This window comes from Amblyomma maculatum, chromosome 1 (genome assembly GCF_055883805.1).
Source record: "Amblyomma maculatum isolate TAMU_Amacu chromosome 1, ASM5588380v1, whole genome shotgun sequence".
Lineage (NCBI taxonomy): Eukaryota > Metazoa > Arthropoda > Arachnida > Ixodida > Ixodidae > Amblyomma > Amblyomma maculatum.
In genome coordinates this window covers 243937905-243965837 of record NC_139344.1, presented here as the reverse complement: position 1 = coordinate 243965837, position 27933 = coordinate 243937905, and the positions used below count along the sequence as shown (strand labels likewise).

The 27933-nt window shown below is 47.0% G+C and overlaps 2 protein-coding genes and 1 pseudogene across 4 annotated transcripts in view; 1 reads left to right on the top strand and 2 right to left on the bottom strand.

The window, feature by feature from the left end:
• Positions 1 to 14099, bottom strand: part of LOC146206101 (uncharacterized) — a 31396-nt pseudogene extending 17297 nt beyond the window's left edge. The window contains exons 1-3 of the transcript XR_014708413.1: positions 13839 to 14099; positions 10874 to 11047; positions 6966 to 7068 (exon numbers count right to left, since the gene is read on the bottom strand). The product of XR_014708413.1 is annotated as an uncharacterized LOC146206101 (transcript). The remainder of the gene's footprint in view (positions 1 to 6965; positions 7069 to 10873; positions 11048 to 13838) is intronic.
• Positions 14073 to 24799, bottom strand: LOC146206099 (uncharacterized). Of its 2 annotated transcripts, XM_084590746.1 has the most exons (5): positions 24328 to 24790; positions 22999 to 23070; positions 22380 to 22488; positions 21464 to 21723; positions 14073 to 14199 (listed from the first exon to the last, which is right to left on the bottom strand). In XM_084590746.1, the coding sequence occupies exons 1-4, from the start codon at positions 24607 to 24609 to the stop codon at positions 21527 to 21529; spliced, it is 660 nt and encodes a 219-aa protein (XP_084446872.1). In that variant the 5' UTR covers positions 24610 to 24790; the 3' UTR covers positions 14073 to 14199; positions 21464 to 21526. The 2 variants fall into 2 exon arrangements, with proteins under 2 accessions (XP_084446872.1, XP_084446873.1); XM_084590747.1 differs by lacking the exons at positions 14073 to 14199; positions 21464 to 21723 and adding an exon at positions 21734 to 22307 and having other exon boundaries at positions 24328 to 24799.
• LOC146206100 (uncharacterized) lies at positions 15254 to 19323 on the top strand. The gene has a single exon (XM_084608505.1). It carries the CDS (start codon positions 15448 to 15450, stop codon positions 19321 to 19323), a length of 3876 nt encoding a protein of 1291 aa, XP_084464631.1. The 5' UTR covers positions 15254 to 15447.
• Positions 24800 to 27933: the final 3134 nt, after the last annotated feature.

The window sequence follows — 27933 nt, the reverse complement described above, 5'->3', positions numbered from 1 at the left end:
GGGTTTCAGGAAACCCAACGAGATTAAGATTTCTGCGGTAGCAGACTATCCGCGGCCGAGCACGAAGACGGAAATTCGAGCATTCCTAGGTCTGACTGGGTACTACAATCACTACATCCCTAACTATTCAGCTTTGGCTAGCCCTCTGACCGACGCTCTCCGCAAGACAGAACCGACAAATGTAGTCTGGGACGAACAAAAGGAAGCCTCCTTCGTAAACCTGAAGGCTGTGCTGATTAGCCGTCCGGTATTGCGAGCTCCAGACTATGGCCGAGAATTCACGGTCCAGTGTGATGCCAGTGATCGAGGGTTAGGTGCTGTTCTCTGCCAGAGAGATGACGACGGTAATGAGCACCCCGTGCTCTACTTGAGCAGAAAACTGAGTTCTAGAGAGAGGGCTTATTGCGCGTCAGAGAAAGAGTGCGCTTGCATTGTATGGGCCATTCAAAAATTGCAGTGCTATCTTGGAGGGGCCAAATTCACCGTAGAGACGGACCATTGTCCCCTGGCTTGGCTGCAAACTGCGACATCGAAGAACAGTCGCCTTCTTAGGTGGAGCTTGATTTTACAGCAGTACAATTTTGAAATAAGGTACAAAAAGGGGAAGTTAAATGGGAATGCGGACGCGCTTAGCCGCTCTTTCTAAGCGGTCCGAGATGTTCCTCACCATGTATCCAAATTGATAATCAGGTTTTTTTTTTTTTTTTTCTTTTTTTTTTCGTGCGCTTGTATATGTGTGGCTATGTAAAGCAGCACGTTTGGTTTTCTAGGAATACGTGGGTCCTGAACGTCTTGAGAGTGGGCTTTTCTCGAACAACAATGGCAGTTTTCTTTTGACCTGGTCTCTTCAGACGGGAGCCGAGTGCTTGCTTCGACATGTGGTTGAGTTTCAGACAGCTCGAGCAATTTGGCCTACGACAATCAAGACAACGCGACAAGCAACAGCGAGCTTCAAGCGTTCACGTGCAGGCCATTAAGTCGTCTCTTCATGCAGCAGCTGCGGCTGCTGCCCTCCGAGTCTCTTCTGGCGGGGGAGGAGGCTGTTACGACCGTGCATCCGCATTTGCGCGCTCTATTGTTCGCCTGTGGGCATGGAAAAGTATTGTGAATATGTGGTGATGGTCCAATGGCTCTAAGTGAGCCTGTTTCCAGGAATCCTGTTTTGTAAGCCTGTTTTGCTTTGTGGACAACCTGCAAATGCCAAATTGACCCTGTCAAGAGAACGTCTGGAAAAACACAAAGAAACGTCCCCCTGCGGGAAATGCAGGAAGTGCTTTCTTTCTTTTGTTCACCCTTCCAGTCGATAAGCCCTATCGTCCAGTGAGGAATGCCTACTTTCCAAAGGAGACGACAGAGTGACATGTCCGCTGACGTGCAGGACAAGAAAGGAGCATGACGCATACAGCCATTAAGTGATTTCCCAGGAATGCAGGAAAGATTTGCAATTGTCGAAAACGGACAATGCTGGGAGCGGATGCGGCGCCACGTGCACTCGGGTTTCTGAGAAGTAAAACCACTTGTCAGAACCAGCCTGTGGTTTCTTTGCTGAAGAATAGAAATGTACCTCCTCTCCTCGCCGTTCCCAAGCTTTTCCCGCCAACAAGTGATCACGCCCAACGAATGAATGCCGGACCAGTCAGTGCTTCAGACCATCAGTGCAGTGATGTGTTCGATTGGATGCCGATACCTGAGGGGCGTGCCCTGGATTTGGTTGGTCAGCATCTTCAGAGAGGGGCTGGACATAGGGGGTTTTAAGGACGCTGCAGAGCACGAAATGTCGCTCTGGGCCCTGGGTAAACGGCTCATCCAGTCGCTTCTCGCTATGAACTCTTAACGCTTGCCATTTTGCTGATGTACCCTTCTTTTTCGTGTAAATATTCTTGTAAATAAGTTTCTCAAAGTGCCATTAAACCTGCTTGTACATATTTCACCAACTTCGAAGATTCAATCCTACTTCAACCCCGAGTCTCTGCACGCTACCAAGTGAAGGCCGGGTCGACGTAGCCCCAGCGTCACGACAGCGCTTACCGCGGGAGGCTAATTCAGCGGCTGCTTTTTAACACTGAAACCGGCCGAGACACGAAGGTGGACTTGTACGTGGCACTGCAGATTATGTCTGCTGCCTGGAGCACACTGGGGCGCTCAGTAATTGTGAACTGTTTCAGGCACGCCGGATTTGCCGAAGGTCGACCCGTACACTCTGCTGGCCTAACACCAGGCGTTACAGACGACGACGAAGAGGCGTCACCGGCTCCGGGGATCGCGGCCGCCTGGAAAACGCTAGGAGAAATAGGAACCGTGCCGCCTAATCTCGAGCTCGACGAATACATCGGCGCTGACGCTTGTGTTGTTGTTCACGAAGATGTGAGTGATGAGCAGATCATAAAAGCTGCCCGGAATGATAAGGACTCTTCCGATGAAGAAGACGACGACGTACAGGAAGCGCCGGCAGCGGCAACCGCCGTACAGGTGATGGACGCTTTTGATGTCATCAGGAATTTCGTTGCTGTCCGAGACGACGATGTTGCAATGGGTTTGCTGACCGAGTGCGAAAATCGCGTGACGGCGTTGCTCGCCGTGAAGCGTAAGCAAACCAAGCTTACAGATTTTTGGCATTAAACGCCTTTGCTGCTGCTTGGGCAATTCTTTCTGCGTTTCACGTCAAATTTTTGCGATAACGAAGTTCCGCGAGAACGAATTTTTTTTCGTGCACCGTGAATTTCGTTATAGCGGGATTCAACTGTAGTCATAACGAATAAAAAAATTTCGGACAGCTGGCGGCAGAGTAAAATGAATTTGATTTATAAAGAGAAAGGAGACAGGATGCACATAAAATCCTACAGGCCGATTACCATAACATCTTAATGTACAGGTTAGCCATGTAGGCGGTGAAATTAAAGGTGCAAGCATGGGTAGAAAGTAACAAGATACTCGAAGAACTTCAGAACGGCTTTAGAAATGGTAGGCGCTTAGATGATTGCCTGTTCGTGCTTACCCAATGCATCGAAATATCTAGAGTGGAAAATAGACCTTTGTATTTGGCCTTCCTGGACATAAACGGGGCGTACAACGTAAACAGGGAACTCCTGTGGAACATATTAAAAGAAGGTATCAGTTATGAGATAATAGAGTTCCTACAGGAAATATACCGGGATAACAAAGTAGAAATTACATGGGAAGGGATAAGAAGTACGGAAGATGTCAAAGTATGCAAAGGAATAAGACAAGGCTGTCCTCTATCACCGCTGCTGTTCATGCTTTATATGATAAACCTGCAAATGAGGATACAAGAAAGACAGTAACCTAGGTTTTAACCTGTCATGTAGATTAGGTGGAAAGGCGGTAGAGCAGCGCCTCCCCGGTTTGATGTATGCAGACGATATTGTGCTGCTAGCTGAGAGTCTGGAAGAATTGCAAGCTCTAGTTAAGTATTGCGGAGACGAAGGGGACGCTCTAGGCTTCAGTTTTAGCGCAGTTAAGTCTGGTCTGATGATTTTTAACGGCTCAACTGATTAGAGTTAAAATCAAGGCTATGAAATACACGAAGGATTGGCATAGATTGGGAAGCATGAGCAATCACTTAAGGCCGAAGGGCGAAGAAATGCCAGGATAATGAAACATAGGGCATTGTGGGGATACAACAGGTATGAGGTTTTGAGGGGTATTTGGAAATTCCATGGTGCCCGGACTTACTTTCAGAAATGCGGTTTTGTGCCTAAAATCTGAGATACAGTCGACATTAGAAATAAATCAGAGAGCCGTTGGATTAGCACTAGGTGCCCACGGCAAAACCACAAATGAGGCGGTACAGGGAGATATGGGCTGGGCATCTTTTGAAGTACGGGAAGCTCAGAGTAAAATATTATATGAGAAACGCCTGAGGAAATTGGACAGTAACAGATGGGCAGATAAAGTATTTAAATACCTATACCTAAAAAGCGTTGACTCACAATGGAGGAAAAGAACTAGGAAACTAACTAGTAAGTATGCTAGTCACAAGGACGGAGAAAAAAAGACCATTAAGCAACAGGTAGAAAACACAGAAGGTAAAAATTGGATAAATTCGATGGAAAAGAAACAGAGCGTGGAATTATACCGAAAGTGAAAAATGCAGATCAGGAAGGAAGCTTTCTTTGATAACTCAAGAGGCAGCGCCCAACTTTTTGAAGCTAGATCAGGGTGCCTTATAACACGCAGCTACAAAAAGAAATTTAACAATGAAGATGACGCATGTGCTGTATGTGGTAACTCCAGTGAAACAGTTGACCATATTATACTCTAATGTAATGGTATCCATCCGGAAGTTGATGTAGGCGCAGTCACTGTTCCTGAAGCTCTGGGGTTTAGAGATACCAGTGGCCGGGTGAATAAACTGGCGGTGGAAACTAGCAAAAAGCGACTGGAAGATTGGTGGCTTAAAAGCAGAGAAGTGACATAATGTTAGTAATGTAGAAACAAAAATTTAAAAAATGGGATGATGGTTTAGTTAACCAATCTAAATTAATAATTAAGATATAGGGAGAAAAATGAGCATGACAGCTACTGCTACCACCCCGTTTCAATCCATCCTTCCATGGGTTTCTGCACGGAGCCCTTATGAGCGGCTCCGATGACCATAGAATCTACAGAGAAGCATCAAGATTTCAATTACTGCGTCGCAATCTTTACGTGAGATTTGATAAACTGCTCCACACACAAGTTGCTGCCGAAGCTTGCTAGAAGGCACATAGCATACTTGAACATTGTAGCTAGTGAAAAATCTTTCCATTGTTTTGCTTACGCCTGCTGCATGAGGAATGGTGGCCTGCTTGAACTCTTTCTTTGGTACTCTGAGGAGGGTCGCTAATAGTTGCAGCAAGTAGAATACCTTGGCAGATGATCTCAAAAATAGATCACACTGTTGTGCAAAACTCTGCCACAATCACTGCCAGAGAATCAACATTATCATTGCACCTATTCCTAGAGTCCTTCCACAACCAATGAACTCTGCACACACTTAACCGGACACATTAGCCCATGCCAGAAGCTTAAACATGCTTATTGCGGTGGTCATCGCATGTATAAACATGGCCGAACTGGTTTTCATTTCTATATCTGAACTCATTTATTTCCTCTTTTCCTTCAGCTGATATTTGTTTCAAAATCATGCCTTTTCCTCGTAAGACAAGCTTTTTTTCAACCTTGGACTACATAGGAGATTGCCTTTTCATGTTATAGCGAAGTAAAGAAGCCTGGAATTACCGTAAAAACCCGCGTATAATACGAGTTTTTTTTCCAACTTTCAGCGTTCCAAATTTCCGCCTCGTATTATTTGCGGATCCCAACCAAAATGTCAAAGTTTTGCGAGAAGTTTTGGTTTCGTTGTTGCCGCGTGGCTACGGCTTGGCTTTGTTATCGATGTGCGGCTACGGCTTGGCTTCGTTGCCCTAACGTGGCCGCACCCCGCAGTGGCCACGACGTCGAGGTGTCGTCTCTTCGTTGTTGGGTCGTCGAGTGCGCACAGCATCAGCGCATGTGCTCTCGTGCAAACCACGGTTCGCGAAAAAGTGCACGCTTTTTTCTTTAAGTGAACGAGCAAGATGCCAGGGTCTCGGAAACAGTACTCGGCTGCTTTTAAGAGAAAGGTGATTTTAGTTGCTGAAAACATCGGCAACAGTGCGGCCGGGAGGCAGTTTGGCGTCACCGAGGGAAGCATTCGCTGATGGCGACGACAGAAAGAAGCCCTTTTCGCGTGCAAGGGAATGCGAAGAAGCTTTCGCGGGCCAAAGAATGGCGCATTCCCGGAAATTGAACTCGCTCTGACGGAGTTCGTACGAGAACAGCGAGCATCGCATCTAGCTGTGAGCGTAGAGCTTATGCAGGCAAAAGCTAGGGAGCTTGCAAGGGAAAAGGGAATTCCGAGCTCCGCCTTCAAAGCAAGCAAGCACTGGATACATCGCTATATGTGCCGTGCTGGATTCTCGCTACGCCGGCGAACCTCGATTTCACAAAAGCTGCCCGAATCCTTCGAAGAGCTGCTGGTGGCTTTTCAGCGCCACGTGATTTCTTTGCGAAAGACCAAAAACTTTCAGCTGGGGCAAATAGGCAATGCTGACCAGACGCCGGTTTACCTGGACATGCCATCGCCCCTCACCGTCCATGAGAAGGGCTCTAAACAAGTTTGTATCCGGTCTACTGGAAACGAGAAGACGCGGGTTACAGTCATGCTATCGTGCACGGCAGACGGCCGCAAGCTCCCGCCCTATGTCATCTTCAAGCGCAAGACAATGCCGAAAGGTGAGGAGCTGCCGAAGAATGTCATCGTGAGATGCCATGAAAAAGGTTGGATGAACGAGGATTTTGTCCTCGACTGGGTGAAGTCAGTGTGGTGCAAACGGCCCGGTGCACTGTTGTCCTTTCCATCCATCCTCGTGCTGGACGCGTTTCGTTGCCATTTGGCCGACTCGGTGAAGAGGCTGCTAAGCGACTGCCGCACAGAACTTGTTGTGATTCCGGGTGGGATGACCTCACAACTTCAGCCTCTCGACGTTTGTGTCAACAAACCCTTCAAGGACGCAGTCAAGCGATGCTACGCGGAATGGATGCGGTCAGGTGAGCCTGCAGTGACGCCGGCCGGGCGGCTGAAGCGAGCATCGCCAGCCACGCTGTGCAAATGGATTGTGGACGCGTGGGCAAGCATCCCAGAGGAGCTTGTGCGCCGTTCGTTTAAGAAGTGCGGCATCTCAAACGCCCTCGATGGCACAGAAGATGAGTACCTGTGGGATGATTTGTCCGACAAAGAAATTTCCGAGGAAAGCGCTGCTGAAGATGAAAGTGATTGAAGTGTGAGGTCCGATTTCAATAAATGTCTTGTTTTTTCTCTCTCGTATTATATGCGGTAAAAACTTTTTTTTTCCATTTCGCGTCTCCAGAATTTCACCTCATATTATATTCGGGTTCGTATTATACGCGGGTTTTTACGGTACCTGTTGTCAAAGAGCATACTGTGACTCCTGCATCCTCAAGGCCCTCCAGGCACTTTCTCAGTCCTTCTTTCTCCATTGCTACGCTGTTAGGCACTGCATCTGACTGTGAAAGAAACAAAAAGCACAATATGAAAAACCTTTTGAAGCCACTTTTTTCTTTCATTACAGTTATTAGCTTCCACATTTATTCACTTCTAATTATCCCCAGCACCAGCTGTGGCTTTTGAATTTCCACATCTCGCCAGCTTACTTTACTCCGTTCCACCCTGGTGCATTTGCCTTTGTTTGGAATCTTGTTTGTTATGTGAAGTGACTTTCAGTTATCTGTCTTCCATGTTGCGTGTCCTCGGCTTCCTCATAGCAATGTTATTATGGTGCGGCTATTCACTTGAAGGGGCTTTTAAGCTGCCCCTCAGTTGCTCCTTATTCCACTGGTAACTTCCTTCTTTGGTTCCTAATGAGCAGTGCTACTTAACATAGACAAGTGAATTTTCTATTTCTCGTACCTTGTTAACTTACTTCAGTTTACTTGATGTCACTTTTCAGTCCTATTATCACCCTATACACATTCAGGTTCTCTTGTGTGCATTACAGTTCCTCCCCTAAATTACTCAGATATCCGTCATCAGCAGATCAAAAGTTGCTAGTGTGGTGCAAACTTTTATAACAGGATTTAATTTCTTATGAGGACATGCCGTGAGTAGTGAAAGCATTATATCACTTTGTATGAACCCGCTCCTGATTATCATTTGAACATTTTCTGTAAAAAGTATCTTCACTAGTGGCGTAGCCAGAAATTTTTTTCGAGGGGGGCTGACGTTGCTGCTCAGCCACCTCCGTATCGAGATACCTGTCACCAACCTTTAACTCTCAACTGCGCCATAAATTCTGCATGCCGGGATGCAAAGATTGCACGGAAAAATAGTACCATCCGGGAACAAAATGTAGCGCACCAAGACAAGGACAGAGAAAGAAGACACACACAGCACTAACTTCCAACTAATGTTTATTCAAGGAAGAAAGCATGGTTTTATACCACCGCGTATCACATGCGCCAAAAGAACATGCACTAGCAAGTCATATCAGCCAGATACGCAATCTCCTTTGGCAACAACGCGACAGAAGGATTACTTATACAATCATCTTTCAAGAGAGTAATCCATTCAGCTTCAACTATTTCACGCGTTAACCGGTTTTTGTGCACTTTTTAAAACCGTACTTTTTTTGAGGAGAGGAATACAATTGCAATCACGGCAATGAGCCGACAAACCTTTACCACACCTGTTACTGACATCCCGGCCATGCTCACGAAGCCTATCATTGAGGCATCTGCCCGTTTGACCAATATATTGCTTGCCACAGGATAGGGGAATTTGATAGACTACATTTTGGATGCAATTAACAAATTTTTCTTTGTTTCTTTGTGCAGACTATCACCTTCTTGGCTTCTGACGAAGTTTTAGTGCATAGCTGACTCAACTTATTCGGAGTAGAAAAAACCACTCTAACTCCCGATCGCTGCGCAACTTTTTTGAGATTATGGGACAGCCTGTGAATGTAAGGGATGACGGCAATTTTTTCTTTCTTACACGGGGCCTGTTGACTGGCATCCGCTTTTTTCTGGCATACTTTCTTCAAAATGCCTTCGGCCACGGACACAAGAAGATGGGAAGGGTACCCTGCACATTCTAGACGCTTACACTGTTGTGAAAAACTGTCATACATGAGGTGCGGGCAAGATTTCTTCAGAGAATTAACAAATGAAAGGCGAGCAATGGAACGTTTCACAAGTTTGGAGTGCGATGAATTGAAAGGTAACAATGGTTTTTCGCCACGAGGTTTAAACATCCAGCACCTCCGATCATGATGAAGTATGAAGTTAATATCTAGAAATTGAATACCACCTGTTTCAGGTAATTCAAATGTTAATTCTAGAGGTTTGAAATGGTCACGAAACAGTGCGAGGACATTAAAAGCGTCATCCATGAAGGAACCGTCATTTCTGTTAAGTACAATGAGGTAGTCGTCAATGTATCTAAAAATCCTTATAACATTGGTATCAGTTACTGTATCAGCAAAAGACCTGTCCAGCTGGGCTAAAAATAAATCGCTTAGGATGGGGGCTATGCACGACCCAATGCAGATGCCTTGTTTCTGAAGGTATGGTTTTCCATCCAAAATTATGAAAGTCGAAGTCAGGTAAAATCGTAATAGTTCTAAAAATCCATTCACTGAAATACCACAAGCATTTTGCCTTTGGCCGATTGCCTTTCAAAATCCGATTGCCATAATCTCAAAAAAGTTGCGCAGCGATCGGGAGTTAGAGTGGCTTTTTCTGCTCCGAATAAGTTGAGTCAGCTATGCACTAAAACTTCGTCAGAAGCCAAGAAGGTGATAGTCTGCACAAAGAAACATTAAGAAAAATTTGTTAATTGCATCCAAAATGTAGTCTATCAAATACCCCTATCCTGTGGCAAGCAATATATTGGTCAAACGGGCAGATGCCTCAATGATAGGCTTCGTGAGCATGGCCGGGATGTCAGTAACAGGTGTGGTAAAGGTTTGTTGGCTCATTGCCGTGATTGCAATTGTATTCCTCTCCTCAAAAAAAAGTATGGTTTTAAAAGTGCACAAAAACCGGTTAACGCGTGAAATAGTTGAAGCTGAATGGATTACTCTTTTGAAAGATGATTGTATAAGTAATCCTTCTGTCGCGTTGTTGCCAAAGGAGATTTCGTATCTGGCTGATATCACTTGCTAGTGCATGTTCTTTTGGCGCATGTGATACGCGGTGGTATAAAACCATGCTTTCTTCCTTGAATAAACATTAGTTGGAAGTTAGCGCTGTGTGTGTCTTCTTTCTCTGTCGTTGTCTTGGTGCGCTACATTTTGTTCCCTTCGATCATGTACCAACAAGCCCAAGTATCTAACCATCCGGGACTTTCGTTCCATCGAGTATCCTGCGCATGAATTGTTTCAGACTAAAATCATTTGTTTAATTTAGCAAATGCAGAACTGAAAATTCATCATAGGCAGTTTTTCAGCCATACAATTAACATTAGCTCGACTACGTAGTCTTCCTGACAGACCCGCAGATGGAATGATTGCCTGCACTCTCTAGTGTGCTTATAACTTTGATTATAATGCAGCATCTGCATTCTAACAAACTGGAGTGTTACGAACAGACGAGGACTCTCAGTAGACCACTTCGACATAAAAACTCAGAGATTCAGTGCGAACAAGAGGCCCGAGAGGGAGAAGACAGCGCGGCGTCAGAAGATAGAGTTTGGCCTGTGGAGGCTGTGCATGTGACGTCACGCTCCTTTCTAAGTTTTTTTTTTTTCTTTTTAAATTTCTGCATGCATTCCATCTCTGCGTGCTTTGTCAGCTTGTCTGATAATATGGCTTGTCTCCTTTGTATGGTCCGATGAACGATTTCAGAAAACTAAATGCACCTTTCGCTTTTTTTATTCCCGCAGAAATCTCTTTTTGAGTGTGAAAAAGACATACTGGAGACAAAGTCCAGATTGATTTCCGGCTCTAGTGGTTGTTTTGGTCTGCGGTGTATGACAGTACAAAACAATTTCGTGGGGGGCTAAAGCCCCATAAGCCCTCCCCCTGGCTACACCCCTGACCTTCATTATGTAGTCTGTAGTCCTCTTCTATGTTTGTATACAACTCGCACAACTGATGACATTTGATTTCAATTTAATGCATTTTACTTATGTAACTTCATTCTGATTTGTCAACACTCCTTTTTTTTTTTTCTTTTTTCTTTGCTGGCACAAAATTGCGGTGGCACTGGGACGTCAACCGAGGGCCTGTACACACAAGCCAGGTAAACCACCTACATAATGTTGTTATGCCATCAGTACATTGCTCCTTGTTTGCAGGTAATGAAACCTCACCTCTTTAACCCCAACCTGCTCAGTGCAGACAATTTTGCCAAGTTTCGTGGCAAGCAGGCTGTAGGTTAAGTACTTGGCACTGTACCCAGGTGAGTCGCACCGACCATCGCCAGCAAGGTCAAGCTGTATGCCTTGAAGGTCAGCTACCAGAAGTGCCTGCTGCTCCTGAAAAAGCTGCATGCAGGACAGCATGTTTTCACTTGTTGTGCCTACATAAGATCTATACCTTCTATATTTAAGTGCCTGATATAAAATATGTGAACTCTATTTTAGGCTTTTACAATCATAGGTAGCGCACACATGCTGTTAAATAAGGCTTGAAAAGGTAGTTGCATGAAGTGTTAAAAACAATTTTCTAAATTTAGTGCCAAAGTGAGGGGCTGAAAAAGTTTGCTCTTTTACTGTTTATCTCTTGCAGCTTAAAGGGACATGTTTGGCTCTGATAATATGAACCTTGTTGGGTGAGTCCCCTAGCTGCGATCAGCTGCCCATGAGCTTAGCCAGCTGTAGTTCACTAACATATCGTGCATTCACATGCTTTGATGGCTGAGAAATACAACTGAAAGCGCATGGTACTGTGCAGATTATTTCAGAAGACATAAAAAATGAACTTTATATTGGAGGAACTTTCACGGTATTATGGATCTAGACATTGGTTTGCTGAGAATAAGTCTGCCTTATGCATCTCTTCCCTTCGGACAAGCGGACTTTGTGTGGGGAAAATGTTTTTGTTGTTTGAATGAGCCGATCATGGAATTGTTGGAGTAATTGGGACCAGAAGAGACTTTCCGTCCCTGAAAAAGCCACTGTTGAGAGCTATTTAACGTGGAGCAGTGGTACCAGCAGGTACCAATGGCAAAAAGAGGGAGTGCAAGTTTAAGAACCCCAGGTGGTCGAAATTTCCGGAGCTTTCCACTACACCATCTCTCATCCTGAGGTGCTTTGGGACGTTAAATCTCACACACCAAAACCAAACCGATTATTCTGCATTAGGACAGGCACTTCCAAAATATATTCCAAAAATGAAATTAGGTTTGATATCTATCTTTTAGGTTGCTGCTAAGTTACAGTAGGCTGTGTTCTCGCTATGACCGCTAGAATACTTACAGGTGGCTGTTCGGACCAATAAAGTAAGAACAATAACAGCAGCAACGGGTGCCTTGAAAGGTGCAGCTCTGCTCCAGAAAGCGTGTGTATTGGGCGCCCTGACACGCTATCGATGGGGTCGCATGTGTGGCTGAGAGTTACTCGAGTACTCTGTTTATGAGGGCACTCCCATTTAAGCGCAGTAGGGGCTAAGGTTCTTGAGAAATGCCGCTAAAGGCTGCAGCCGAAACACACGCAAGTGTGCACATCCTGATGAATAGAAATAATCTAACGAGTTGCTTGCACAGCTTGTCTTGAGCCACAGACTGTTCTGGCACCTGTGAACTCAATGCACCACTGACGTAGGTGGTCTTAGTGCCTTTCTGAATGATGGAATTGGCAGCTGCATTTTTGCTGTTTTCCCTCAATGTTTATTTTTTTTTTTTTCTGGAAAGGAGCGAAAGATTGTGATATTCCAAACAGAATTTGGCGGGAAGGTAAGCGCATCTGTGCACTCATGAGAGGTTTCTGCAAAAGTTGGCGGGAATCGCCAGTGGGGGCCTGCTGAGACTTGCAGCCGGCAAATGTTTTGTGCCACTCGACTCTTCTGCTTGATGCACTCCTTTCGCTCGTGGGTGAAGTCAATGCTTCAACAATTTCAGCTTACTACATGTTCTGTTTATGTGGCTTGGTGCAGGATGCGCATCCTTAGAGGAGGCAAGCATTGCACTGGTAGGCATAAAAGAGCGAGCGCATAGGTTTGAGCAAGTAAGCAGGAAGACAAAATTAATATAATTAAAGAAGGCTAGACCTTTTTAGCCCAACATTTCACTAAAAACCTGTCACTGAAAGAGTAATTCGCAGTTCTTTTCTGTTCACTGACCACTCAGTCACCTAAAGTTGGGACTCAATCCTTCTAATCCACAGCTTTAGTCAATGCAATGAACGTGCCAACAGGGTTATATTCACTACCTTTTGAAGTCTAGAAGTACATTAATAATGCCACAGAACATGCATATGATTGGGCATGTTCTGAAGCATCATTTGTTTTGGTTGGAACGAAATTTAATATGGCTCTTTTTATGGTAAATCATTTTCTGAATTTGGCAACATAAATGTCTTGACTGCAATTGCACACATTTGCAAACATGAAGGATACTTAACAGGCCTTCCAAAATCAGTATGGATGTTGTCAACAAAATGCATTATCATATCCCAAAGTTACTGGATTTTGGGTTTCATATTTTGGGAGCTATGCCCCTCCACAATTTGAGCATTTTTTTTTTCAAGGTTGCCGCGTTTAATTATTTTTTACACGATAGCCATCCTGGGAGAAAAGATCACAGCTATGACCTCATTGGGCAGTATGTGGAGTGTTGACAGAAAAATAGCTGGACAGCTAGCTGCAAGAAATTTTTTATAGCACTTCAAAATTGAGGTTTGGCAAATTGCAGGATATACTGGCCCCTCCACTAAGTTGGCTTTGTAACTTTTTTTTTAACATTTTTTTTTAAAAATCAAACTCTGATATGTTGTTCCGGGTGAGCATACATTATTACATTATTTTCGTTGAAATAAGTGTCGAATGTATGTTTCATCTCTCTTGAAGAGACCCAGTTTCCACTAGGTCTCTAGCCATGGAACGCTTCACTTGCTACTGTACATAGCCATGCATCCTTAGTGCTTTATGATATGGACAGCTTAAATATGTTAATGCACTGCACTGAATCCTAAAAATGTAAATTTGCATCAAATTTCTTTCATATATGCCTAAATTATTACTGACAGATTTGCCATTCTGGTTTATCTTATGAATGAAAATGAGGCTTCTGCCAGGCTTTTGAAGCTTCAGAGAGCTTTGTAGTTCATGCAGTCATACCGTCTTTGCAGCAGGCAGCAGGTAGGCCTGCTGATAATTGTAGTATGTCCGCTCGCAGATGGTCTGCACACTGATGGCCTTCAAGCAACGAAGCGTTGCAGCCACTGGACAGCCGGAGAAAAGTATGGCTGCAGCCAACAGAAGATTGCCAGCTACGTTGTTGCCCACTTGTGGCTGGCTCCGCCAGGTAAACTCGTGGCCGAGTGCACATGAAGCACGCACTGTAAGCAGCGTGCCTTCCACAGTAAAGCGACTGCGGCAGGGTTAGGAGCAGGTGCGGCACGTGCCTACCAGCTCTCTCAGACACCCCTCAAATACAATGAACTTTTGTTCATTTTGCAGAGGTATCTCCGAATGTGAACTGCAAATAAAAAGCATTCCATTGCATTAGAGTTGTCATGGGCTCATTTGAAACTCCTTTCTAGCAATACAAAAGGTTTGGCCTTTCACAGCGTGTCACAAAAGTGGCCGCATTTATGTTTCATAATATGGCAATTAACCATATGTAGTATTCTAGAAGAGTTTATTGAAATATTTCAGCGTATTCTGTGTGTCTCTGCCTTGTCGGTAATGTCAAGAGCACGCATACGTGCGCGTTCTCCTCGCGGAGTAGTTTCCGCGCAGTTACAGAAACCCCCTCGCAGTGCGCGAGCGGGGGCGTCCTCCAGCTTGTTTTGCAAAGTGACCCCTAGCAGTGCCGAAGTTGTTGGCGTACGTGCATCCGCTTTTGGTTGTTTTGGTTGTTCCTTACGTTTTTTCATCCGCAACATGGCGGCCATGCAGTGTGGAAGTTGCGGGGCCTACGTGCCCCTTCCTGCGTGTGCACTTGTGCGTGTTGTTTCTACGGGCCCTGACTTGGGGAGGGAACTGTTGTGTGGGCGTGTCTTACGCATTGTCAACCGAAGGCTAGAAAAGAAGCCGACTCGGACCCAACGGCAGTGCGCCTCTCGTCTCCAAGCACTCCGGGCTCCCCGAACCGCCGCCGCATCGCACCACGAAGACTTCGCCCCAGGGCTCCGGAAGGACCATCGCCTTCGAGAGCTCCCCATCTGCGCCGTCTTTGTGAGTGGAGTGCCGCCGCGCTCGTCGGACAATATGCCCGTTTCCTAGTTTCTTCTGAACTTTTTCTACACTCGTCTTATCTTGTTTTAAACATCTGTGTTCAATTTGCATGTATCTTGATAGTGAGAATTTTGACTGATGTATTTGTAATTGCTAGTTTTTTTTGTATGCTACCTTAACTGTGTTGTTTTAAATGCTTGTAAATGCTTTCGTCGTATCATCCTGTGTATAATACTGAGAATATATAGTTGTTTTTCCATCATTGACTTCGTGGCTCTGTTCTCATTCGCAACGCTGAACATAACCGGCTAACGCTGGGCGCCAAAGTTCCAACTACCTTTGCCTCGGTTCGAGAAGGTGTTTCGCACCCCTTCCGGAGCCGTGACAAATTCTGGCGTCCGCGACAGGTACTTTGACGTAACAAGTAAGCGTTGTGGAAGGAGACCGAGCCTCGAACCATGAAGTGATCTCGAAGGGTGACATTTGAGAAGTGTGCATTGCTGATAGATAGTTTTCGGTTTTTTGGTAGTTTTTATGCACTTGTGACATGGATCTAGAGAAATTAGTATCCATAGGTGGACAGTTGGGTCTCTCGGGAGTGGAACTGAGAAAATGGATAGAGGATGAGCAAGCTAGGCAGAGGGAGGAAAGGTCTCTCGCTAGACAAACCGCGGAACAGGAACGCGCGGCAGCAAAAGAGGCTGGTGAACTCGAAGCCAGGCTTCTTCAGCTAAGATTAGAGCTGCGACAGGAGGGAGATGAGTCCGTAGTAAGAGCTGATGGTCGTGACGTAGTAGCGGAACCCAGTTTCCGACTCAACCCCAGCAGATTGCTTGTTTCATTTGACGAGAGAAAGGACGACCTAGATGCTTACATCAGGCGGTTTGAGGGCATAGCCCGTAGCCAGAAGTGGCCTGAAGATCAATGGGCGACGGCATTAAGCACATGCCTAAGCGGTGAGGCGTTGAACGTTTTCGGGCGACTCACACCGGAAGACGCCTCCGATTACAAGAAGGTGAAGGCGGCGCTCTTGAAGCGTTTCAGGTTTACAGTCGAGGGTTTCCGTGAGAAATTCCGGGGTGGCAAACCAGCCGACGGCGAGACAGCCGCACAATATGCAGCGCGTCTAAGCCATTACTTAGACCGCTGGGTGGAGCTGTCCGAAATCCCCCTAGAGTACAAGTCGCTGCGTGAGCTATTCATTAAAGAGCAATTTCTGAGCAGTTGTCACGCCAGCATGTCGCTGTACTTAAAAGAACGGAACGCAGAAAAATTACAAGACATGATCAACCTCGCTGATCAATTCCTGGACGCGCAAGGCGGTGTCAATTTAGCGAGGGGAAGGAAAGAAAGCCGGGAGGAAGCGAACAAAGCAGGAGGCGCCGAAAAGAAGGCCGTCGAGAGGGGAGCGTTGAGATGTTATCTGTGCGGCCGGGCGGGACACAATGCCGCGCACTGCCGGAGCAGCGACTCCGCCAACCATGTCCCCCACTGCTTCAAATGTGGCCGAAGAGGGCATAGAGCGAATGTGTGTCGGCAAGGGGCGCCTGACAAAACCCAGGCAGCCTGTGTGTATTCCCCTCCGAGGGAAGTAGAAGAAAATATCTGCGACGGATACGTTCAGCTGAGGAATGGTAGCCGTATTCCCGTTGTCAGCGCGGTGCGAACGGCGCGACACAAGTTTTTAGTAGAAGGGTTGCCCGTGGTTGCGGGAAGTTTGGACGGGAAAACAATCGCTGTGTTGCGTGACACCGGTTGCAACACCGTGATTATCCGGAGAGATTTGGTAGCTGAGGACCAGCTAACGGGGACGAGTAATCCCGTATACCTCGTCGACGGAACAGTGAAGATGCTCCCCGAAGCGCAGGTGCAGGTCCAGACCCCTTATTACAGCGGAAATCTTGTAGCACTGTGCATGCAGGATCCAATATATGACCTGATCCTGGGTAATATAGAGGGTGCCAGGGCTCCTGATGATCCCGTTGAAATAGTCGAAAATACTACTATTGAAACGGATCTGGTCGTTGAAACCACCGCTGCCGTAGTGACTCGTGCTCAGGCCGCAAAGAGGCCTCAGAAGTTCCAGAAACTTTGCACTCCGGACGCGGAAAGGCAATTAGGGGATGGAGAAAGCTATGCGGCCGATCAAGAGAAGGATCAATCATTGCGCTCATGCTTCACACAAATTGGCAAGAATTTAAAGTGTCGAGATGGGGAGAGCGGCATCTTGTTCAAGAAGGAAGGCGGCCTTTTGTACCGATGCTACACAGAGAAGGACGGACGGCAGGTGCGACAGCTAGTCGTTCCCGAACGACACCGAGAAACGGTACTGAAGATGGCGCATGACAGCGTAATGGCAGGACATCTGGGTGCTCAGAAAACAAAAGAGCGGATTTTAGAAGAGTTTTTCTGGCCTGGCATCACGGCGGATGTTAAGAGATTTGTGGCATCATGCGATATCTGTCAGCGTACCACGCCGAAGGGGAGAGTGCCACGCGTGCCCCTTGGGAAGACACCAGTCATTGACACCCCCTTCAAACGGGTGGCCATTGATATCGTCGGGCCAATCTACCCCCCATCTAAACAGGGCAACAGGTACATCTTGACACTGATTGACTATGCCACACGTTACCCGGATGCAGTAGCCTTGCCAAGCATAGAATCTGAGCGTGTTGCCGAAGCTGTGGTGGCGATGTTTTCGCGATTCGGTGTCCCTCACGAGGTACTCAGCGATCGTGGCACAAACTTCACCTCAGAATTGATGAAGGAAGTGGCACGATTGCTCTCCATTCGTCAGCTGCACACAACTCCATACCATCCCATGGCTAACGGGCTGGTGGAGAAATTCAACGGCACGTTGAAGCTAATGCTGAAGCGAATGTGCGCTGAGAAGCCAAAAGACTGGGATCGGTACCTAGCCCCTCTTCTTTTTGCCTACCGGGAGGTTCCCCAATCCAGCCTCGGTTTTTCGCCGTTTGAGCTCCTGTACGGTCGACACGTGCGTGGGCCACTGGCCATCCTAAAGGAGGTGTGGACGAACGAGAGCTTAGATGAAGAGGCAAAGATCACTTACGAGCATGTACTCGATCTCAGAAACAGATTGGAAGAAACATGTCGTTTGGCGCATGAAGAACTTGAAAAGGCAAGAACCCGTTACAGGAAGTTCTATGACCGCAAGGCGAAGGACCGAAACTTCGAACCTGGTCACAAGGTGTTAGTTCTGCTGCCAACTGATAGCAACAAGCTGTTGCTGCAATGGAAGGGCCCATTCGAGGTCACCGCCAGGAAAGGGGACGCCGATTACGTCATCGACACGGCAAGCGGGTCAAAGATTTTTCACGCAAACATGCTGAAAAGATACGAAGAGAGGGGAGACGCACCCGCCAACAGACAGTGCCTGGTGATCAGCAGCATGACTGAAACTGAGGAGGACAGTAAGCTGCCTGTTCCAGAGTTTGAAAAAACGGAGGGAGTAGCAGATGTGAAGCTATCGCCGCACCTCGATGCCGCGAAGAAACAGCTCCTTTTATCCACGATGGAGAGGCACGCAGCTATTTTTTCCAATGTCCCTGGCAAAACAGAATGGATGGAATGCAGTCTACCGCTCACGACAACCGCACCCGTTCACGTTAAACAGTATCCTCTACCGTTCGCAACACGGCAAGGTATCGAGAGCGAAGTGCAAGAAATGGAGAGGCTGGGAATTGTTGAAAAGTCAGTCTCCCCATATAACTCTCCCGTACTTCTGGTGAAAAAGCCGGATGGAAGTAATCGCCTCTGTATCGACTTTCGGAGGCTGAATGATGTTCTGATTGGAGACTCAGAGCCCATGCCCAGAGCCGATGCTGTTTTTGCCACAGCGGGAGACAAGAGATATTTTTCAAAGGTGGACTTCGTGAAGGGATATTGGCAGATCCCGCTGTCTCACGACGACAAGGCTAAAACGGCTTTTTCCACTACGTCCGGACTCTACCAGTTCCGCTTCATGCCGTTCGGCATCAAGACAGCGCCCGCAGTTTTCACCAAACTGATGCGCAAGGTGGTAGGCGGCATTCACGGAGTAGAGCACTACTACGACGACATACTCGTCGCCAGCGCAACCTGGGAGGAACACGTTGCTACGCTGCAACAGCTATTTGCAAGAATCGAAGCGGCCGGGCTTACAGTGCGACCCAGCAAGTGTGAACTCGGGATGACGGAAATTGATTTCCTCGGTCACCGAATCGGAGCAGGCAAGCTGGCACCCCTGGGAAAAACTCTGGATAAAATACAAGCGGCCGAGCCACCAAGGACCAAGCGCCAGGTGCGAGCTTTCTTGGGATTGACCGGCTATTACAGAGAGTTTATACCCAACTATGCGGAGATAAGCGCACCCCTCACCCAGCTGACCCGGAAGGGCGGAAGGGCGGAAGTAATGCAGTGAAGTGGGAACCCATACATGAGGAAGCCTTCCGCCAGCTCAAACATTGTGTATCCAATCCCCCTATTTTGCGGCTGCCGAACTTGAACGAGTCCTTCGTTCTGCGCACCGACGCTTCCGACACTAGCTTAGGCGCTGTGCTCCTGCAGCCATACAAGGGAACGCTGCACCCTGTCGCGTATGCGAGCCGAAAGTTGCTCGCTAGGGAGGTCGCCTACAGCACTATTGAACGAGAGTGCCTCGCTTTGGTTTGGGGCGTCCAAAAGTTCTCGACTTATCTATATGGTGTCGAATTTCTTGTGCAGACCGATCATCAGCCGCTAGCATATATACAGAAGAGTAGGCAACTGAACAGCCGAGTTCTGCGCTGGAGCTTGCTCCTCCAGGAGTATAGTTTCCGCATGCAACACATTAAGGGTAGTCAGAACGTCGGGGCGGACTACCTTAGCCGACTGTAGGGTTCATATGATTTTGCATGCATTATGGATTAATGGTTATGTTCCTCTATGTTACCTGAACTTCATTTTTGCTATGTGTTACTTATTGTATAGTGCATGTCCATGAGTTGTATCGGCCTGCGTGCCACGTTTTGTTTGTTTTTAGAATATTATTCTATAATATTCTGAAAGTGGGGGGCCGTGTCACAAAAGTGGCCGCATTTATGTTTCATAATATGGCAATTAACCATATGTAGTATTCTAGAAGAGTGTATTGAAATATTTCAGCGTATTCTGTGTGTCTCTGCCTTGTCGGTAATGTCAAGAGCACGCGTACGTGCGCGTTCTCCTCGCGGAGTAGTTTCCGCGCAGTTACAGAAACCCCCTCGCAGTGCGCGAGCGGGGGCGTCCTCCAGCTTGTTTTGCAAAGTGACCCCTAGCAGTGCCGAAGTTGTTGGCGTACGTGCATCCGCTTTTGGTTGTTTTGGTTGTTCCTTACGTTTTTTCATCCGCAACATGGCGGCCATGCAGTGTGGAAGTTGCGGGGCCTACATGCCCCTTCCTGCGTGTGCACTTGTGCGTGTTGTTTCTACGGGCCCTGACTTGGGGAGGGAACTGTTGTGTGGGCGTGTCTTACGCATTGTCAACCGAAGGCTAGAAAAGAAGCCGACTCGGACCCAACGGCAGTGCGCCTCTCGTCTCCAAGCACTCCGGGCTCCCCGAACCGCCGCCGCATCGCACCACGAAGACTTCGCCCCAGGGCTCCGGAAGGACCATCGCCTTCGAGAGCTCCCCATCTGCGCCGTCTTTGTGAGTGGAGTGCCGCCGCGCTCGTCGGACAATATGCCCGTTTCCTAGTTTCTTCTGAACTTTTTCTACACTCGTCTTATCTTGTTTTAAACATCTGTGTTCAATTTGCATGTATCTTGATAGTGAGAATTTTGACTGATGTATTTGTAATTGCTAGTTTTTTCTGTATGCTACCTTAACTGTGTTGTTTTAAATGCTTGTAAATGCTTTCGTCGTATCATCCTGTGTATAATACTGAGAATATATAGTTGTTTTTCCATCATTGACTTCGTGGCTCTGTTCTCATTCGCAACGCTGAACATAACCGGCTAACGCTGGGCGTCAAAGTTCCAACTACCTTTGCCTCGGTTCGAGAAGGTGTTTCGCACCCCTTCCGGAGCCGTGACACAGCGCTACCCTGGTCTGAGGTTTGCACAACTGCATCCCTATACTGTAAAATGAATGTCATCAAAGTAAACAGTTATGCCAATTTACATGTTTCATAGGTGTGTGTGGAGGTGATGCTCAAATTATTAACACTCCAGTACCTACTGAACTGACATGCAAACTCGCCCTCAAACGTTATCAACATTTACTTTAGGGAGCACTGCAGCATATACACATAAATTTGTCGTACGCAAAAATAAATGCGCAGTTGGCATATCGCTTTCAAAGAGTAACTCATTTGTAGCATTAAGGAAGGAGTGAAAAAAATAGAAAGAAAGAGGCACTACAGTGGAGGGTTTTTAAGTATGCACACTCATCAGTCATTGCTTTGCATTTTTCGTGCATTAAACTGTGCACATTATCGGTAAGAGTTATTTGCTCACTCTTGAGCTGAGCAGTGACCATGAGCCTACTGTAGTGTACATACTCATGTAAGCATTATATTAGTATTAATCGTACACTTCACACACCTGCCAAAACTTGTCTCAAATGACTGCATATATGTGGTGTCATGCTCTGCAGCTGGCTCTCTCTTAATCCCAGTCCAAGCCGTCGTCGAACACCAAACTCTCTGCTTCTGGCTGTACTGTATGAGATGGTAGTTCCCGTGGCTGTGGGGTTGATGCACCCTGTGCTCTAAAGCATTTTGGTATGGGTGATAGTGGGGCAGCAGGCAGTTCAGTTTGAGTCCTGGCCGCAACAAGGACTCTCTTCAGGTTGACCTGCGTAGCTGCCACAATTTTTTGCCCTTGTTACAACATGCAGAATGAGGTAAGATGCGTGCACGAAGTGAAAAGAAACTGAGCAAGGGTTGAGCGGGAGTAAAACACGTTGGTTGGGCTAGTTGGTGCATTGCATGAAGAAAGACTAACCAGCCTAGAAGACGCACAGAGGAAACAACAGAGAGGCAGAAAGAATGAACCAGTCTCTTTCTTTCTGCGTCTGTTTTTTCCTGTGTGCTTCTTCTTGGCTGATTAGTCTTCATGCTTGAGCGGGAGCCTCAGTCTTCGTCTGGACAGCACAGTCACCCCAACTAGTGACGCCTGACGACCATGCTGCCCAGACGAAGACAAGTCCACTTGCCAAAAGTTGACTTGCAATTTTTAACCACCCAAAGGACGAGACACAGGGAAGAAGAGAACAGGACAAGGCTGGGCTACCAACTGAATGTTTATTGAACGAAAGAAAACAATGAAGACTCGTTCTCTTGTCCTTTCTCTTCTTCCCTGTGTCTCATCCTTAGGCTGGTTTAAAATGAGCCGTTATCAACTCGCCCAGTCGTCAACCTTGTTGGCTTGCAAACTGAGGCTCCCCCTGAACACATATGCAGGCTTACACATGTAAATCTGGCAACTGCTACCCTGTTGTGCAGTGCATCCTACTTACAACAGGACCGATGCTGCGGTGTGCAGTTGGGTGCATCGGGCCATTGCTCTTGGGTCTGTGTTGCTGCATTGTGCCATGCAGCAGAGCATGTGCAGCTCCGAACTGACTCCTAAAAAAAAAGGCAGATGCATCTGTCTGAAAGTTGAGTAGCTAGGACATGTTGAATAGACCAGAATTACTGAAAAAGAACACCGTGTAAAAAAAATATGTATATATATAGGAATGATTTTACCCTTTTCCTATGCATGTTTGTGACAGTTTCTTTCGAAGAAAGGGAGGGATTTACTGTGATTTACTACAACTGACAATTGCCAAAAACAAGCAGTGCTCTCAGTTCTTGGCTATGATACAACAAAGTTTTATGAACACCATCTGCTTGTTATAGATTGTAGTAGGAAGCAAGGGAATAGCATGGATAGAGTTAGTTTCTGGGCAGCATATCAATGGGTCTACCCTGCCTTACACCGTGAAACAACTCTCCACAGCACAGGAACACTGAAAGTTGTACTGAAAGGTAGTTCTGAAAGGTAGTGAAGGTGTTGCATAACTGTTGAGTTCCTTATTAACCAGTTTATATAGAGCTCGTTTCTTGTGGAAGTCAACTTTTGCTACTACTTACTGCATTTCTTGGCTGGCTAGTAGATGCAGTGGCTCCACAGTATTCTGCCGCAGTCTGTGGTTGGGCTTCAGGCTGAAACCAATTAAATTGGAAACTCTTATTGAAATTATAAAAAAAGCACATCACTTAGTCTACTGTGTATATCGAACAAAGCTGGGCTGCCTAACTTTTATTGTGTAGTAAACAGCAGAGCATAAAGCAGGAGGCATAGAACACGCGAGGGAAATGAACACAGAGGCGCGCAACAACAAATGCTCATTTATTTCTTTTATTATAAAGAGCCAACACTATTCGCTTGTTGCATATGGAAGTGACTTTGCAATGTTGTTTAGCTTTCTGCACACTACTGCAATACAAAGAAATGTTTCCAGTTCACTTAATACTGAAAACTTATTTGATGAATGTACCAGTGAACAGAAATTAACTGCATTGGAATGTTCTATTTAATGAGCTGAAAATTAAAAATAGAAAGCAAACAAAAATTCGCAGGCACAGCTGCTTTCACTCTGGAAGCAGCGCAGAGATCAAAATTATATGCCTCACTGTCAATCACGCACACTTAGACGCACAGATGTGGTTACAGAGTTTTATAACTACTTCAACCCCCCCCCCACCCCCCCCCCCCTTCATTTTTTTTTTTTATAGTTCTTTAGACTTGGAACGACATTGCAATTATCAAACCTTTGCTCAAAGAACAATCGTTCCTTAACTGGCAGAAAATAACGGACTGTTGGACGATCGCGTGGGTGCTTTTCCTATGGAACGGCGGCGCAATTTGGATGCAGCACATGTCCGCATGTGTCTTTCTCGTACTGTCTCCGCTGTTCTGCGGTTTAACTGGCAGGGTACTTCACGCATTCCCCTTAGAAGCAAAGGTATATCGTTGCAGCGATAATATTTAAACCACCATTTCTCGCGTGTACACTGAATCATCGCACAAGATACGATCCCATTTGATGCCCATCTCGATGTGTTTACAAGCCAAGGTTAGCATCGAACCCGCGCGCACCCCGAACCACAGACGAAGGCGCGGCACGCGCCGTTCCAACTGCAATTACGCCTTACCTATGGGACATACAGAAACATAACCTGTCCACGAGAAAGCGCACTATAGTATCTACTACCTTTCTCAACCACAGGGGCCAATATGCGTCGGTCATAACTGTTAGAAGACAACAGCATTTACTCCTCTCCGCACCTGCGTGGCAACCGAACCACGACACGGCCCTTTTCAAGCGTTACACATTCTGACTTGCGCCTATCGCAAATGAATTCTATTTTCCATTCATGCGCGTGAAGAAAATTATTCATCTTAGCCGGGAAACTTACCTTCCTGGTAGGAAGGAAGAGTGTCGGCATGGACTTCGGTCGAAGCCTCAGGTGCTTGATATTCATACCCGACTGCCGCACAATTGCCGGATGATAGAAGTACGCATCGGGTGCGAAATGACGACCGCAAACTCGGAAACTTGGGCGGGCGTCCGACGCTTGCAGTCCGACGCGTTCCATCCAAGCAGCCCGTTGACGCGCATCTTTGGGCAGAGTATGCCGAAGTTCAACGCTTCGCCATATATTGGCTTTGCAGCCGACGACACAGCAAGGCGTTTTCATCTAGGACTGACGTGGAAGAAAAAGCGAATGGCTACGGAGCCACCGGCAGAAAGATGCGGAAGCGGTAAATTAGAACCATGTGTGCCATGTGCGTGAAGGCATTGTCTTCGCTCGCACACGCCTGGGGCACCTGAGGTAGGGTCCCTAGAAATATTGCTAGTCTCTCGTCCGCCAGCCGCGACGGAGGCGGCCGCTGAATGATCGCTGCGGTGGCGCTGCGGTGAAGCGGAGTGCCACTGCCGACGGAGCAGACGACGCGCGCGCCCGTGCGCTTCGAAATGCATTCGCTGCATGCTCATTGTCAGGTGCCTTGTACATGCGATGCCGCTCTTTAGTCTTTGATTTCAGTTTAGTCGTAATATTGAATTCGCAGCCGAGTTGTTGGCATAACCAAGGATACGATTTTTGTTTTCTTTCGTGAGTGAAGTTTTGCGCGCATGCCCCTGAGCCGATGTAGAAACGAAGCTGCTTTTTATACCCTATTATCCTGCTGAAGCTACCGCGGTGCCGTATTGTAATGAAGGCTTCTGAGGATTTTGTGCAAACAATTTCGCTTGCATGGAGGACTATACTAGACGCACATTCTAGGCTCCAAGGACCATGTGTGCGAGCAACAGAGCGCTGTCGCCGGCGTTTTCATTCACGCTATAGTTTCATCTCAACTTCTTCGGACGTTTAGCTAAGTTATAACACGTATGTGGAACTAGAAACTTTCGGATGCATGCGCAATTAAAGCACGCAAGATGGGAACCCGAGCCCTTCAAATCGCTCCGCGCTTCAGGCAAACTGCTGATAGGCATTCTTTGGTGCTTAGGAAGCTTAGTAGCCACTCATCAGAGTATGCCATCACTTTTGTTGACTTGCGTTTTGCAACCTCTAAAACATATTTTAACAGCCAGCTGTTAGTTGAGAGGAAGTGCACTAACACTTCTTTCAAACTCTGTCCTTGAAAGGTGTTCATTTTACCTAGAGCTTTTACCAGCTTTGCCACCTTGTCCTTCGTACGACAAACTGCTCGAGACTTAGAAGTCTGTTTCTTGTTTTTTTCTTCTTCTTGACCGGGTGTTCTGAGTTCACTTTTGCAAGTATTTGCAGGCTATATGCATGCTGCATCAGAAATAATGACACACTTCGTCGCAAAGTAACGCCCATTGTAGGAGGGAAAGGTCTTAGTAACATGATTCAATCCGCTGCCAGGACACAAGCTTAATTACCTCTGCCCCGCCGGGGTGGCGCAGTGGTTACGGCGCTCGACTACTGCTCCCAAGGACGCGGGATCGAATCCCGGCCTCGGCGGCAGCTTTTCAATGGAGGCGAAAAGCAAGGCGCCCGTGTGCTGTGCGATGTCAGTGCACGTTAAAGAACCCCAGGTGGTCGAAATTTCCGGAGTCCTCCACTACGGCGTCTCTCATAGCCTGAGTTGCTTTGGGACGTTAAACACTACAAACCAAACCAAACCTTAATTACCTCTTCTGCCGACTTTACAGCTATCTCCTTGACTTTGTTTCCTCGAATGCACACAGCAGCATTCATGGCAGCTTCACCTGTATCACTGCGATGGAACAGAATTAACTCACCGATTTGCGTAGATTGCCTCCGGAGATTCGTCCTCGCTTGAGTGGCACTATGCGAATGTTAATTGCTCAGCATCAGAAAGATCGAAATTTGTCCCCAGTGGCGGTGGCGCAGCTTTCCGCATTCCTGGAGCAGGCTCGCGTCACACGATCCACGCTATATTCTTCAATTGGCTCCACTGATGCTTCAGGATCAGTGCGCTTTTTTTCTTTCTCTGCAGGTCTCCCTGCTGACTGTTTTTGCTCGTACAAATTGCGCTCCTTTCTCTTGAGAGGCAGGGGTTTCAACAAGTATTTGTCAGGAAACAGCGTTGAGATGGTATCCTTCATGAGTTAACGTAACATCCCGGGGAATCTCAATTACCTTTACCTGTCCTAAAACTTCGCTCAATAAAGCAGGGTTTGAAGTGTCGCTCACAAACGTCGACACTAGCTTGTTCGTGTTACAGTAATGTGAGGGCAACCCCAATCCGGATCCTCCGATATTTATATCAACGTCCAGGATTTCCTGTCTGCAACTCACAAAATATTGAGGAAGATATTCACTCCTTGTGGGTTTGCCTGCCATTGAAGCCGACAATATCGGCAGGGCCTTATCATCGTTCTCTCTTGAACTTTATTAGAACAAAGCCAACCTATTTTCTTTCATTTATTACGCCTTTTAATTTTCGTTTTACATATTCCTTTATGTCCTAGCTGAGGCAATAAACAATGTTATTGCCACCGCACTTGATGTTGCGCTCCCACTCTTGCCTCTTCCCTGCGTCTTTCGGTGTAGAGAGGGCATTTCACCTTGCACGACCGCTACCCGCTCTTGCACCCGTGCAAGAAACACGTGCTATCACGCTTACCCCGTTTTCTGGACATGACGCGATCACACATCCATAAAAGAGGCACACTTGCACACATGCTAGCTAATTTGCGAGCATTCCGGCTCGCGAGCGAAAAGAAGTGCATGTGGTGCACGAGCCTTGCCACGGCACCAACGGATCAGCGCGGCGCAGACTCGCAGTACGGCGCAACCGCCACAGCACGACCGCACGACTAACACGACGTACACAACGCGACCACGCTCCGAATAGGGTGCTTCGATACCAGCGCCGCCGGCGCGCTACATCGAGGCACCCTACGCTCCGATAGTGTTCCTGTATATGCTACAGGAACACTACGCTCCGAATGCGTGCAGCGCCCCCTGCGCTTTCATCCGGGAAGCGGCCAACCGGTTCCGTAGGAAACCCCTCTCGGACGGCAGACTAGCAAATACTTCGGCTGGAAACGCTGATTGGTGGACACGCCGCGGCCTGGCGTGACGTTTTTTGCGTCGGGCTCGATGCTTAACCGGACGTGACGTAGTCAAAAACTGGTTTTGCTTGTTATTTTTTCGTCCCTAGACGCTCTATAAGGGACCGGGCAGCTGTACGGGTGGTGCCGCCTCTCGGCGCATCGCTCAAACGCTCCCCTGTGGCGTTGGCAAACGCCTGCCCTGAGTCAAAAGGGATCAGGACTTCTCACTTACTTACTTAGTAAACGTCGGAATGCGCCGGCCCCGGCCGGAGCATTGCCAGCGCATTGGAGCATACTGTTTGTCGTTGGTTTTTGTGGAAATTGGAAATTCTAAGGTTTAGATGACGTTGTGCGTGAATATACTATCTGAGTCAAAAGGGATCAGGACTTCTCACTTACTTACTTACTTACTTACTTACTTACTTACTTACTTACTTACTTACTTACTTACTTACTTACTTACTTA